At 32.7% G+C, this 14,964-nt stretch overlaps 1 protein-coding gene across 1 annotated transcript in view; it reads left to right on the top strand.

Moving 5' to 3' along the window:
• The first annotated feature begins 456 nt into the window (after positions 1–456).
• The window catches only part of LOC130452841 (forkhead box protein N3-like), a 37,914-nt gene continuing 23,406 nt past the window's right edge, over positions 457–14,964 (top strand). The window contains exons 1-3 of the mRNA XM_056792317.1: positions 457–585; positions 9,823–10,033; positions 14,222–14,652. Of these exons, the coding sequence (XP_056648295.1) occupies positions 9,829–10,033; positions 14,222–14,652 (636 nt within the window). The 5' untranslated portion in view covers positions 457–585; positions 9,823–9,828. The remainder of the gene's footprint in view (positions 586–9,822; positions 10,034–14,221; positions 14,653–14,964) is intronic.

Below are 14,964 nucleotides of genomic sequence, written 5' to 3'. Positions count from 1 at the left end.
TATTCTCAAACTGACTTCTACCACGAAAAACAAGATCTAGTATTTAGGTTCTTACGCAAAAAGTAGAGGTGATTTGAATAGGTTAGATTTGTTTGAATACTTAATAACTTTTTTTATGAAAGATGTGGGTCTATTTGAAAACAAATATGTAGGTTCAGGATACAAATCGAATAGGTTGTTAAATTGGCTTATGTGAGGTATCTTGAGTGCATACTGTGAAGGTCTGTTTAAATTATCCATACTGACATGAAAAATTGCGAGTTCTATTTAAAATAATGAAGTGTTAATGCGAAAAAATGTCTAATATGGAGGTACAGGTGACAGTTGTCAAGCTGTTGCCAATCGTCTTACTATTATATTTGTTTACAATCAAGCTTTATCAATGTGTCTCTCTTAACCCAATGTAAAATATCAACGTTTGTCTCTGTTTTTCGCAATTTTGAGTTTCAATTTTTTATTGTAAACGAAAATAATACCTACGTCACGTCATCTGTCTGGGTGTCATGTGTTGTAAGCAACTTGGATATTATGATTTTTCATGCTTTTAACAGCATTTTTGTGTAGTGTTTAGTTATATTACAAAAGGTAATGGTGATACGTTTTTATTAATTTATCTATTTAAGAAATAATGGAGATTGTAAATTTTATCTTTTCAGAAGTTAACCCTTGACAAGAGCACGTTTTTGAAATGAAATTTGACCTATATTTGTTTAAATACAAAAACCTATTTTATATTTACTAATGCTTTACAGTTTTCTCAAAAATATAATCAATGGAGTAAAGTTGTCGAGGACATTTTGTACTCACTAGAACTATTTTAATCCTTCTACCTTATGCAACATAATCACATGCTGTATCTAGATTCCTTCATCTCCTAATAAAACTCAGTTAAAACGCAGTCTATCGGCGCTTTGACCATTTTTAGTAAATTTAATGAGTGGTGAATTGAACATTTCTAAAAATGGTATATAATTATGTTTGCACTTAAAATAATTCAAAACCTATAAGAGTTATCCTTGCGTTTATTTAGATGATTACAATTGGTCACCTTGCTTCAAATAATGTATCTATGAGCATCACTTTTATATTATCCTATTTACTACAAAAATAAAAATTAACAACGTTGAAAAAGGTATATTTAAGTACAATTATTTGGAATAATTTACCCAATTAAATAATGGATGCCAAATCATTTCTCCAGAAGAAATACAATAGAATAACCACTCCAATCTAAAGTAATTTACAAAAAAGCAATCTAAGAGACATAGGTGCAAGTTCTATCGGTACTGCAATGGAGGAATAGAAGGAAAAGATCATTCTATTGAAAAAGATCAAAAATTGTTATGTAGCTCCTCATTTATGAACCACAACATGTTTTTCTGTTGAACAAAATCTGATCTTTTACTAATTATAAAGTTGGATATGTTTTATCATATGCAAAAATTATTCATTTTAGATATTGTCATTTTTGTCAACTTTATACTTGTATGTATAATAAATATATGATTGTTTATCATGTGTGAAATAAATAAGTCCAACATGCTCACTTTTTGTATATAAATTCCTCCCTTTTGTCTTTTATAAGTTCATTGCACTCGATGTACAATGCTTTGTTAGGATATGAATGATTCTTTTTATTGTAGTTGAGTTTCTTCAGCTTCTTATGCTATTTAATATATCCACCATTTTTTTTATATCTACTACTATAACCCTTTTTAGTGTCTCCAATAATTATTTTCCAAACCTACAATGAAGATTTTTTCAATTTGTTCTTCAAAATTTATGCTTAAGTTCATTTGAGTTTTTATTTATTTTAATTTCGCATGTTCCCCTTCCAATTTTATGTCTTTCATATTGTGAAAATCATATGTAAAACCACATAATTCATTTATCCAAACATTTACTCATTTAAAATTTATAGTAATTGAATCCCTTCTGCCAGTTTGCAGGAGGTCACTTTCATTAACAGTATGCCAAGTGCCATAAGTATACAATGCATTTTCAATTCAATCATTACAGCTAAAAAAGTATATATTTCAATCTTTAGGAATATTAAAGATGATTTATCAATTTTCTAGTATAGCAGGGCTTCTTAAACTGTGGGTCGCGAGACTACTGAAAAAGGGTCGCAAAGATCTGATACTTTTCAATTATTATAAATAAAATTTATGAATTGAATGGGTACGTATTCTTTAATCCTTATTTTATTTACATTGTAAAATAGTGCGATATTACATCTACATCTACGGTTAATATATATTTCATTATATGGAGGAGGGGGTCGTTTCAAATTTCCTAAGCTTGAAGGGGGTCGCTATATAAAAAAGTTTAAGAAGCCCTGTAGTATAGGATAAGACTCAGTTAATATCGGTCACATTCTTTATCTGTAGGTAAATTGTATGATGACATACATAAACCACTTCCACATCAGTAGCTAATGTTGAAAAGTTTATGATTGATATTTGTGATCTGTAATCAGTTTTATGCTTTCTAATTATCATATATTGAGTATCTAAATTTTTCAGATGCTTAATCATTCTATCTGAATTTTCAAGAGAACTAGGGGATATATTCATTACTCATATCATAAATAAGTATATTGTTTTAAAATTTTCTGTAGAAAAAAACGTAAATAAATATATTTTTTTAGAGTTATTTATCAATTCTGATATTCATTACTTATAATCTCTGTTCGAAATTAAAATAAAATTTAATGAACTGGTTATTTTACAAATTTCGACATTAATAATTTGACAGCTAGGATTAAAAGGTAAACAGAAAAATTATAGACAATTGTTATAGGTTACTTTTCTGTCATTTTATACAATTTTTCTAAACACTTTTGTCTTTCACAAACTGTAATAATTCTATGCAACATAATCATAATTTTTCAAAGGAGTCTTCTTTTCCCACTTTAATTTTAAAATGTCAATACTTAAGGAAATTGAGCAAATATACATGGATTTTTTTGAATAATTTCATATGAAAAGCTACAAAAAACTTAGTACAAAAGTAAAATGGGTTGTTGGGCAGGATAATTCATAGAAATAAGGCAGGAATGGACATCAAGTATGGAATTAGGAAAGGAAATAAGATTTTTTACCAACAGAATAATATGAATTGTATATGACCAAAAGAAAATAAATGAAACAATCAAGAACACTAATGAACTAGGAAAGCAGTACAGTGAATAAGGAAGATAATATAATTAAAAATAACGAGTAGACAGTTTAAAAGGTAGACCAAAATGCAGATAGAAGGAAGAGTGGAATAGAACATTAGAACGGCGATGACAGCTAATTGGAGAGGGAAAATAGAAAATGAGAAGGAGAGAAGATCGATCAGTTTCTAAGAAGCAGGGAAAATGTGGTGTGATTCACCATGGACAGTTACAGTTTCTTAAAAATGTTTAGCATGTATATATAACTTCATATACAAGAAGCAGTAAATACAACAACAGTTATTATTTTGCTAAATATTAATGTTCAAGAATATTCAGATGAAATAATTTATGATGGATTGAATGTGATACAGCTGCATTTTATGAATTATTTCGGTAATGGATCAAATATTTAATGTATTAACTTTGAATGTACTATGGCCACCAAATAATATATCGATGGAAAAAAATTGACACATCAGGTTTCTTTGTGACATCAAGATATATATTTTTATAAAAAGTACGCTAACACGTAATCTTCTAGTATTTCTGGACTTTTTTTGCCTTGATAGCGCTTTTCTATTAAGGAACTATCCTAATAAAATCTTTCTCCTTGTTCTTAATTCACAGCACCCACATTCTCGGGTAAAAAATCCAGATAAGAGTGCAGGATATGTATTTTCAAAGACATATATCCTAAAGCTTTGTATGAAAGTATAAGCTCATTGATTGAGTCTTTGTAGTTTTCCGCTTTTAAGTGGTCCACACTTTCTGTGTGTATTGACTATTTCATTCACAAAACATTTCCAGGCTACTATTTTTAGATCATTCAGTTTTTCTTCAAAGTTTGTATCCTTCATTAATTCCCATAATTGTGGACCAATAAATTCTCTCTTTAATTTTTGCTTCGCTGAGTTTGGGAGATTTCTTTTTCAGGTATAAAAATCCATTGCCATCTTAGTGGCATAGCTTTTACAAAATTTTTCATCAGGCCGAGATTTATATGCAACGGTAGTAAAAGTATGTCGGAAGGTTTCACTAAAGGATCATTTTTAACATTTTTCTGCACTGGAGTAAGTGATCCACACTTGGGCCGTACTTTCTTTGTGTATTGACTATTTTTTATAACCAAACTGTAGTCCAAGCAAAAGAGCAATGACATTAAAATCTTCACAAATTTTCCAAACATGTTCACTGTATTTAATTTTTTAAGAAGGAACTTTATGTTTTTGTAAGTCTCTTTCATATGAAAAACCGAGGTCAACCTGCAATGAAGGACATTTGTTTCTCTCTTGAGATACCTTATCGGGTTGACTAAGAACAAATTGTTCACTTCCAAACGAAATTTTTTTTCTTCCAAGCTTTGTCATAGAGTAGAAACAATAATTTGTTGAAATATACACATGTTGAGCTGACCACTTTAAAGATTATATGGGGTTTTTGAAATGTGACATGTTTGGTAAGAGATAAATTATAAAATAATTTAATGATTTTAAATGTTTTTTTTTTTCTATAACAATCACTTGATTGAGCTGTTAGGATTAGATACGTGGATGTACTTATAAGAACGCAATTAGAATATTTTAAATTTTCAACCTAATTCTAAGTGGATATACCACTGATATCTAATCAGATGTATTTAATTTGTTAACGAGAAATTGGTAAAATTTTATACATGTTGTCCTTCACTTGTTATCTGTTGATTAGGTAATAATTCTGAATTTTTGACGTTTTTTTGTGTGTTTATCCTTGTTTATTTGATTACACATAATTATATGAATATCTGATCACAAAGAAGATAAAGTATTAGAAAAAATATTATATATCGATCTAAAAGTTTTTTATAACTCGATTTCCAATTTTTAGGAAATATACCATTAATAAAATGTATTTTGCCATTTATATTTCTGTTTCATTTATAAATAGTATCTTAATCATATAACTTTATAAGTTTAGTTTATACCACAGCGCAATACATGTAGAAAGTTGAAGGTAGGAGTTCCTCAGAAAGGTGCTTGGCACAATGTTATTTGTTTTACACTATTCACTGGATGTGTAGAACCTTTACCGATGACCGATGAGTAACCTCAAATAATTTAATTAACAAATTGCAGTACTAAGATTTCAGGGGAACACCTCTCGCATGGTTTAAGTCATACCCCACCAACAGAAATCAGCTTGTAAGGGTTGATACAACGATGTCTTCTTGCAAGCTAATAGAATGTGGAGTCTTAGTACTAGGCTCTATTTTATTTCTTCTGTTTATCAACGACATTACCTATCTAGACATCAGTGGTAAAATATGGCTATTCGTAGACGATGCTAGTTCCTCTTGGAGCAACCCTGACATCACAGCACTTTATAGGACCATATATAGTGACCCAATCACCCTTAAATCATGATGCGATTCTAATCTTATGTGTCTCAACATTTTTAAAAATAAAGTTTTATCATATAAAAATATATTGCAGCCTTTTCTATTAAATAACACCACCAATGACTTTGTTGAATCTGCCAAATTCTTAGGGCTTGTTGTAGACAATTCTTTGAAGTTACATATTGCCGCCTTATCTCAAACATTAAGTTCCTCCTATTTTGCGCTGAGATCAAAGAACTGAACTTATCTATCTCCTTAACAATTTATTATGCTCTTATTGAGTCACATATACGATATATCCCTTCCCTTCTGGGGTACGTGTGTTGCGACCCAATTTGAGCGAATCTTCAAACTACAAAAGAGAGCTGTTAGATATTTACTCGGACTAAACAGTGGGGCTCACTGCCGAAACTTATTTGAAAGATTAAAAATTCTGACTCTTCCCTCCTTATTCATCTTTGAATCCATTTGTCTAATTCGTAAGCACGCTTATCCAATTTCAGAAAGATCGTTGCGCGGTATCCACTTAGGAACAAGGAAGACGACCTTCACCTTCCTACTCCACGTTCAGAATTAGTTAAGAGCTCAATATTTTACAATGCAAAATCAAATCGATATCATCTTTTCCCGCATTCCGCAATCATTTGAGGGATATTTACTGGAAGGTGACTTCTATTTTAATACAATTCAATTCCGAGCATGCTGCATACTGGTTTAATTTTGCTAAGGACTTATATAGTAATTATTACCTATTACTATTACCTATAATTTTGTCACTCATTGTGTTTTTCTTCTGTATATTGAAATTTTATTTTATTTCAATCTTAATTTAGTTATTTTTATGTTTGTTTTTCAGTTTTTCATAACGATTTTTTGACAATAATGCATTTCTCTCTCTCTAGTATAACCAAAATAGAGAATAAATTGCAAACTGGAATATGCTCAAACCACCAAAATTAGAATGTTCATTGTACTACATCTCATTCAAAATTGATATAAAGTTCGTTATTTTTTTCAAACTTCCACAAAATGCCTTCTCAGGGTGGATAAATTCTTGTCAGTGGTAGTGCACATATAAGTTTCAAAGATTCGGTATTGTAGATTAATTGTCGTTCTTTAGCTTTAGCTGCGTATTTCTATTACTTTATTAATAAACAAATACTACAAATGTTTAAAATTTGTCACGACATAAGTTAATAAACAATTCTATTACAAATAGAGAGACTATAAGCAAATTGGTTTATTTAATATAAATAAATGTTTAATATTAATCATGAACACGTGTAATTTGTTTATTTTCTACTAATAGATAAACATAATAAATGAAAGTTTAATTCACAGAAGTGAGCAAATTTCGTGAATAATGGACAATGATATTCAAAATGAAATCAGTAATAAAAATTTGGAATTATACCCTTAAATGAGTTAACAATATGTTTCATGATTTACTATATAGCTTTTTCTGAAATTCAATAATGATATAGAGAAAAATATCATTGGTATTTTGTCAAAGCAATTTACAAGTATTTACAAAATTACCCTTATTTTGTGTTAACTTCACTATTAGTACCATCATATGTAACTCACACACGAAAGGCATAAAATACAGGTCAACATTTACATCACTTTTCTGAATACCTGAGTATTTTCCTACCACTACCATTGACACTACGGCCCTCAAAGAGTTTTGGTCTCGTCTAACACATTCCTCCAGTCATTATGGTCCAACGCTCGGCTTCTCCACCTCCTCACACCTAGATCCTCTTCGACATTATCCAGCCGTAGTTTGCGCCGTCTCCCAAGCAGTCTTCGGCCCTCGGGCTCTTGAGTTCTGTCACCAGGCTGGGGTCTCGCACACTGTTCCATATATTTGACGTAAGATCTGTTGCTCCCACGTGTTGAGCAGCCGCTCCTCCCGTAGAATTTTGTTTTTTCAGTACACGTGACTTAAGTAGTCGTTGGAGACCGAAGTATGCTTTATTCCATCTTATAGTTTCATTGCTGATTATTCACATTTTACTGTACATATTTAATTTAGAATTTAATCATTTGTATTCACTTTCATATAAATTTCTTTTTTGTTCTTATTTGGGGGAACCTTGTTAAAATCAAATTTTAAGAAAAAATTTCGATAAGCGTTGAGTCATATTTTTTTGCGATGACCTCGCTACAAGTCAGCGAAAAATCAGTATTTCCTTATAAACAATTAATAGTATATTCTTCAATTTTTTTTGCGAAGTATCGAAAGCTGTCCAAAGTTTCCAAAGCATTTTTTGGCCCAAAGGAAAATTTTGGAAAATTTTTTTGATGTTATTATGAATTCTCACATTGAAATGAAAAAGTTGAGTGACAAAGTTTTTAATTATTCATCACTACATATACAGTCTAAAAGTACATAGTTTAAGAAAGTTTTTCAGAAAATTCCAGCTCTTAATCTCTATTAGAACTAATATTCCGATTTTTTCAAGTTCCGTGTAGCGCGCGTGTTTTTCGAGATGTATAGTTAGAGAAACAAGAAAATAAGCTCCCTCAATTTCACGGGATAATTGAATTTAAGTTTTTTTTGTGTATTTGAACTTGCCAAATACGAATATGAACATTTTTTTGATGTAAAAAATAAATTATTAAATAATAAATAATAAGAAGCAGTCGTTACATTTTTCATAAAAATTCAAAGGGGAAAATGCCAAAAGAATAGACTTACTAATTTAGAAGACGTTCTTTTCGAAGACGCGACGGAGATAGTCAGCAAATTTATATCTATGTTATACGATCCAAAAATTGAAGCAAAAGCTGACCTATTAGATTTTAATTCTTCAAGGTACTATTTAGTACCATTACTAACTTCAAATATATAAGTACTGACAAATTACCACCATTCAAGCCTCCCTTGCCAAAAAAACGTTTGCCATGTCTTTGGCAAATCAATGAGTGGAAGCAGGCAATAGTTCAAATGTAACTAGTGAAGAATTTAAAGAATGTAGGTGGTGAGTTGATAATGATGAAAATATTTCTCCTCCTCTTCATGTTCTACTGATGTATGCCCTTGCGTGAAACCTGATTTGAAATGATTTATGTAGTTACAGATATTCGTGTTCTAATAATAACAGATCCTTTAAATGATTATGAAACAGTTTAAATAAATCGTGTTATAATTTTTTAATTAACCTTATTATCTTGAATGAAAAAAAATTGTTTGATTTACAAGAAGTATGAGTAATGAAAAAAAAATTCGACTTTTCGGTTTGGCCGATAAATGTTTCAGGATATACATCTGCTTTGTACATTATATTAATATTTTTATGAAAAATGTAACGCTTTTTATTAATGATTATTTAATAATTCATCCGTAGACGTGGTATTTCTCTCCGTTGCTTACTAGGTACAGTAATTTAATTAAATTATTTATAATAATTGAAAGAAAATTTTGCCCTGAAAAATTATTCGTATTTGGCAAATGCAAATAAATAAAACTTAAATTCAATTATCCCGCGAAGTTGAGGAAGTTTATTTTCTTGTTTCTCTAACTAGACATTTCGAAAAACGCGCGCACTGCATACTACACGGAATTTGATAAATCTTTTTTTTTTCTAATGAAAAACTTCCTTAAACTATGTATTTTTAGACTGTACTCGTATATATAGTAATTGATAATTAAAAACTTTGTTTTCGATTTTGACAAGGTTCTCACAAATTTAATTTAAAAAAAATCATATTCGGATTCAGCGACCTCGAAAACATGTAGATAGACCATTATTAGCCATTAATACGAATCTGGTAACTTTTTCGTGTTTCTAACTGTCTTTTTGGGGTTTGCCGCTCGCCTACGAATCTGATAAAATTTAGACAACCCTCATTATATGATCCGAATGAATGGTTAAACCATTCTGATGTACATGAATGCAAAAAGTGAGAAACAGAAATTTCGAGTTTGAATTTTTGTGAAATATCCCATTAATTGCAGGTTCCTGTTAAAAATTAACTTACTTTTTTGATCAGCGGAAGTAATTTGATGTACTTATAAAAACCAAAATAAGTTAGAGCGTAAAAAATAGCTTTTATCATTGTAGCACCTCAAAACCACACATTAGGTATTATACATTTTGTGTTAAAAACAGGTGCAAGAAAATGTTGTGGATATCCAACGAAGATATTTTTCCTGTAAATATTTTCTATTTCACCCCACAAACATTTTTTGTTAACCAAATAATGTTATGTATTATAATGAGAATTTTACGAGAAAAATTCATTTTTGGTTATATTCTCTATATATATTTTATTACAGAAATAAATGGCACCAGAAAGAGCTGTAACTCCTCAGGACGAGAGTAGGTTATCCCCAAAGATGTCAGTTCCTGCGAGTCCAATTGCTGGAACTCCTATAAGAGACGCACAGTCTCCAATCTCTATGTTACTAGCGGTCGCTCAAAGCCAAAGTAGGGCCGACGACGACCTTACTAATTTGAATTGGTTGCACGAACGAGACATTTTAAAGGGTTTGTATTAATTTTGTTTTGGTAACTTAACAAGAAATACTTTTTCTTTCTTATGCTTTAAACTGTCGATAAAAATATAAACTATTATTTTATCTTATTTATCTTAATTGTTTCGTTCTATTCTTTAAATTATCGCATACTGTTTTATTGTATTGTCACTGTTACTCAATTATCATGATACCTTCACTTATATATAAACAGCTCAACAGGCCTTATAGGCACAAGGATTGGAGTCACTCTACAGCTTGCTTCCATCTATGTTTGTTCGTGGCTTCTTCACGCCAGTTCTCTATTCCTATTTTTTATAAATTTTCTCTAGATGCTTCTATTCATTTTTCCCGTGGATGCCCTCTTTTTCTTTTCGCTCCTTCTCCCTATAACAAGGATCTTTTCACCCAATTATCTTCTACCATTCTGGCTATTTACCCCATCCAACGAAGTCTTTTTGATCTGACCACATATACCATCACAGCTTCACCTTACAGTGCTTCAATGCTCACTGCTTCAATTGGTTGCAGCTATTAAGATCCAGTCCATATATTTGGTCTTTTGTTCATTAATGCGCAGTCCATATTTTTTTGCTGTCTTTTCAAAGAGTAGGAACATTTTTTCTAGATCCTTTTTCGTCCAATTTATACGTACCACATTTATCTGCGTAGGCAAGACAATTTGTAGCAATTTGTGTGTTTGTTATTGTAAATCATCCCCTGGATTCCGATGCTTCTACTTCTGAGGATCATTTCTAATACAATTAAACAGCTCTCTAGATAGTGGGTCTCTTTGCTTTAAACCTCTTTTTGTTTCAAACCTTTCCGATAGACTACATTCGACAACTACTTCATTCTTGGTTTTATTCAGTGTCATTTTTACCAAATGAAGTATATTATTGAATCTACTTCTATTTTTGATGGTATTTCCTCTACCGAGACTTGCACTTTCACTGTCTTCTCTTCTTCAAACTCGTCTTTCTTGTCCCACTTGTTTCATCGCTTAGCAGGTCATTGAAATATTCCCTCCAACTGTCCAGTTTTTCTTTTTTTCCATCTATGAGTAAGTCGTCTTTGCCTCTATCTGGTCTTGTTTTTATCTTACTTATTTTTGCCTCTTAAATAAAAATTTATAATATCTTTGTTTATGTAATGTTCAATTTTTTTCAGTTTGTCCTCCAGATGCTCTTGTTTCCTCTCTCTGCAGATTTTCTTAACTTTCTTCCTTTTCTGTGAGTAATCCTGTTTTAATTCGACCTTTGGGTCTTTCAACATTCTCTCTATTGCTTGTTTTCTTCCTTCTAATGCCTGTTTGCAGTCTTCATCAAACCAATCTTTCTTTATCTTCTTCCCCACTCTTCCTAGTTGTTGCAGTCCACTCCATCTCGATACCTTCTTATGTTTGTTATTTTTCAAAATTAATGGTCATTGCATTTTCAAATTTTTTCGCCACACATTCATCCTTTAATGCTCTTACGTTATATTTTACTAGATCCTGAGACTTTCCTTTATTCTTTGGTATTTCTTTTTTTAGTCTTATTACCAGCAATATGTGGTCTGAGTCCGCGTCCGCTACTCTGTAGCTTCTGGCACCTGTTATCAATTTTGAATGCTTCCTTTCCACTATTCATGGTCGATTTAGTTTTTTTTTTTGGCGGTCCAGAGAGATCCAAATTTCTTTATGGATGGACTTATGGTCCTTATAATCGTTATGTCATTACTGACTTCAAAATCTATCATCGTCATTTTACCATTTTCATTACTCAAGTCATGTTTGCTTTTCCCCCCCTGTGGTTTCTCTGTAAATTTCTTCATTGCAGACATTAGCATTGAAATTCCCAATCACTAATTTGACGGCACATTTTGGCATTTTATTGTAAATAGATTCAATTTTCTCATAGAACTCATTTTTTACCTCCTGATAATTCACCTCTGATGGATGTATATTCAATATATTTAACTTTCTGTACTTACCCCTTATTTTTAGTAAGCACACTCTATCTGATATGGCTTCAAAATTTACCAACAAGTCCTGGATTTTTCTACTCATTATAAATCCTAGACGCCTATTTAGTCCTCCGCTATTGAAAAAGGTATAATTCTAAATTGTTATTATCTTGTTACTCATTGTGGTTTTCTTCTGTATATTGAAATTTTATTTTATTTTTATCTTTATTTAGTTATTTTTATATTCGTTTTTCAGTTTTTACAAGCTTTTATCTACAAATTGTAACAATTTATTGACAATAAAGTATTTCTCTCTCTCTCTCTCTCTCTTTCTCTCTCTCTCTCTATGTGCCATTTAATGCTTGCCGAAGTTATTGCAGTTTGCAGGTAGTTAGTCAAGTCGCAATAACTTTGAACGTACTATAAATTAAATGCTTGGATGCCTATTGAAAGACAAGACTTCGTATAAAACCATATCATCCAAGAATAAATGTTTAGCCAGAAGTGTCTTCTATAAATAAATTGGGGTTGGTAGCAATTGTTCATACCAACATTTGATTTGCAGTGTGCTTGTTGGCTCAAAAATGAGAACGTTGTATTTGTTTTAATCATAATTTACCTATGTTTTAATATTTTACTATTATTTTCCCGCATCTTAAAACCCCACACTAGGTATTATACCTTTTGTGTTAAAAATTGATGCAAAAAGATATTGTGGATATCCAATGAAGATATTTTTTATTAATATTTTCTATTTCACCCCACAAACATTTTTCTTTGAGTGAGTAATAAACTTTATCGTACTAAGTCATCAGGAATTGTTTTATACTAAGTTTGTGATTCCATGTTTCCCGAGACTTTTCATATAGGACTAAGTTCAGTGAAACCCCATATAACAAAATACGAGGGCCGTAAACATGTCCCTCGTTATTGATGCTCCCGCTAAGTGTTGTTAGGTCCAGCGCGTCACGTGGCTCAGTATCACTAGAGCCCTTGAAGTCCTACTGGGCCTCTCACCCTTGGATCTAGCGTTACAATTCGAAGACATGAGGACAGTCTACAGGATGAGCAGTCTGTATTAACTGGCCATGCAAAAATCTAGACGTAGGCAGCAGGTGAATGCCCAATCATCACGATGGGCAGCGACCAAATGACGCCTGCGACCATTGATAATAAATGTTTAGAGGCACACATCACTTAGCAGGAGCCGTGGAATGCTTACTCCAAGCCCGCCATATTAAATATTGAGCCACTTGGTATACGACGGCTCTAAGAGAAATGGCTTGGCCGGATCAGACTTCTGCAAAAACACACCAAAACAAGCGAATCTTTTTCGCTTGGGGAACACGCTACCGTCTTCCAAGCCTAGGTAAATTTGCTGTGATGGAATGCGAACGCGCGATACTCAATCGACGCCACAGGAACACAGTAATCTCAATCTTCTCAGACAGTAGAGCTGCCATACAAGCCGTAACGGCTGCTAAGGTGTGCTCTAGGCTAGTGTAGGCTAGTGCTTCACTGCAAGAGAGTCCTACCTAACCTGGTAAGTGATGGCTTCAAGATCCAGCTTGTTTGGGTGCCCAGACACTCGGGTAACAAAGGCAACGGTGACACGGACTCACTTGCCAGACTGCAATCGGCTAACTCACCCATGGGCCCAGAACCCATCCTTGGTGTGACTAAAAGCGTTGCTATCGCGGCTCTCAACGGTCTATTCGCAAGGCGGCATCGGCAGAGATGGATGGCAGGAGACAAGGCACATACATATAGATGGGCGTCTCACACCAAACCACTGCTCTAACTAAACAGGTGCGAAATCCGGACTTCTAACCGGACACTGCCATCTCCACACCATGAGCATCACGGAAGATCCGGAGTGCCGTTGATGCATGGAAGAGGACGAAACCGCAGACCACGTAATTTGTGAGTGCCCTGTACTCATACGAGCGCGGTTTAAAGCCTCACAGCTTGCCTAATGACATCAAAGTGTTCAAGTCAAAGCGTCTGATCGGCTTCTCACAGGACATCGACCTTTGGTAACGTTGAGTGGGGCACGACGGGCCTATCTGAAGGCAAATGTGCTCAACGGCCCCTGTGTCGCCCACAATGTAACTACTAATTTTTTGACGTACGACACTATTGTGCTCTATTTAGATTCATGCTTTTACTAGATGCGATAAGGGAGTCTTTAATTCGTGAATGTGAATATTTTTTATTATTAATATAACATGAAATCTCTTGTTGTTTGATACAGGTATGAACATAAATCCTTCTCCATCAAATAGTACCAACACGACACCAATGAAAGTGTCCAAACATGAAGTTGTAATCGATCATTCGACACCAACCAATTGCACTGACGAATCACTGGAATCTTCCGATAGCCACGGCTATAGCAATACTTCTAATCCGACTCAAATTACAGCGCCACCGAGAAATAAACATCCTCACAATGTTCCTTATGACCCAACGATACATACTGCGAATAAACCACCCTATTCGTTTTCTTGCTTAATTTTTATGGCTATAGAAGATTCTGTACAGAAGGCCTTACCCGTAAAGGAAATTTACGCCTGGATATTGGAGCATTTTCCATATTTTAAGAATGCACCTACTGGATGGAAGAATAGCGTGAGGCATAATTTGTCGCTCAACAAATGTTTTCAAAAAGTGGAAAAAGCTGCTGTAAGTATCATTTTTAATCACATTTATTCCTCCAATAGCGACCTCTATAGTTGTTTTTATGTGTTTGATTTACAAGCAGTGTTTTTGGTAATATTTTCTTCTCATATATTCTAACGTACAATTTGCGCTACATAAAATGTATAATAGGTTATATCGTCGATTTTTGATATCTTTACTCATATTTCTGATGTGTTTATGTCGACCCCTCACCTTATATCTGTATTCTTATTTGTTTATCAACACTCTCAAGCTCTAAAATTTATCGTCTTTAAATTTTTTCTCTTGACCCATTTCAATTTAATGTCTTCTGCT

Source organism: Diorhabda sublineata, chromosome 2 (assembly GCF_026230105.1).
Source record: "Diorhabda sublineata isolate icDioSubl1.1 chromosome 2, icDioSubl1.1, whole genome shotgun sequence".
NCBI classification, from domain to species: domain Eukaryota; kingdom Metazoa; phylum Arthropoda; class Insecta; order Coleoptera; family Chrysomelidae; genus Diorhabda; species Diorhabda sublineata.
The sequence above is the reverse complement of the archived record's forward strand: the minus strand, read 5'-3'. Positions and strand labels throughout refer to the sequence as shown.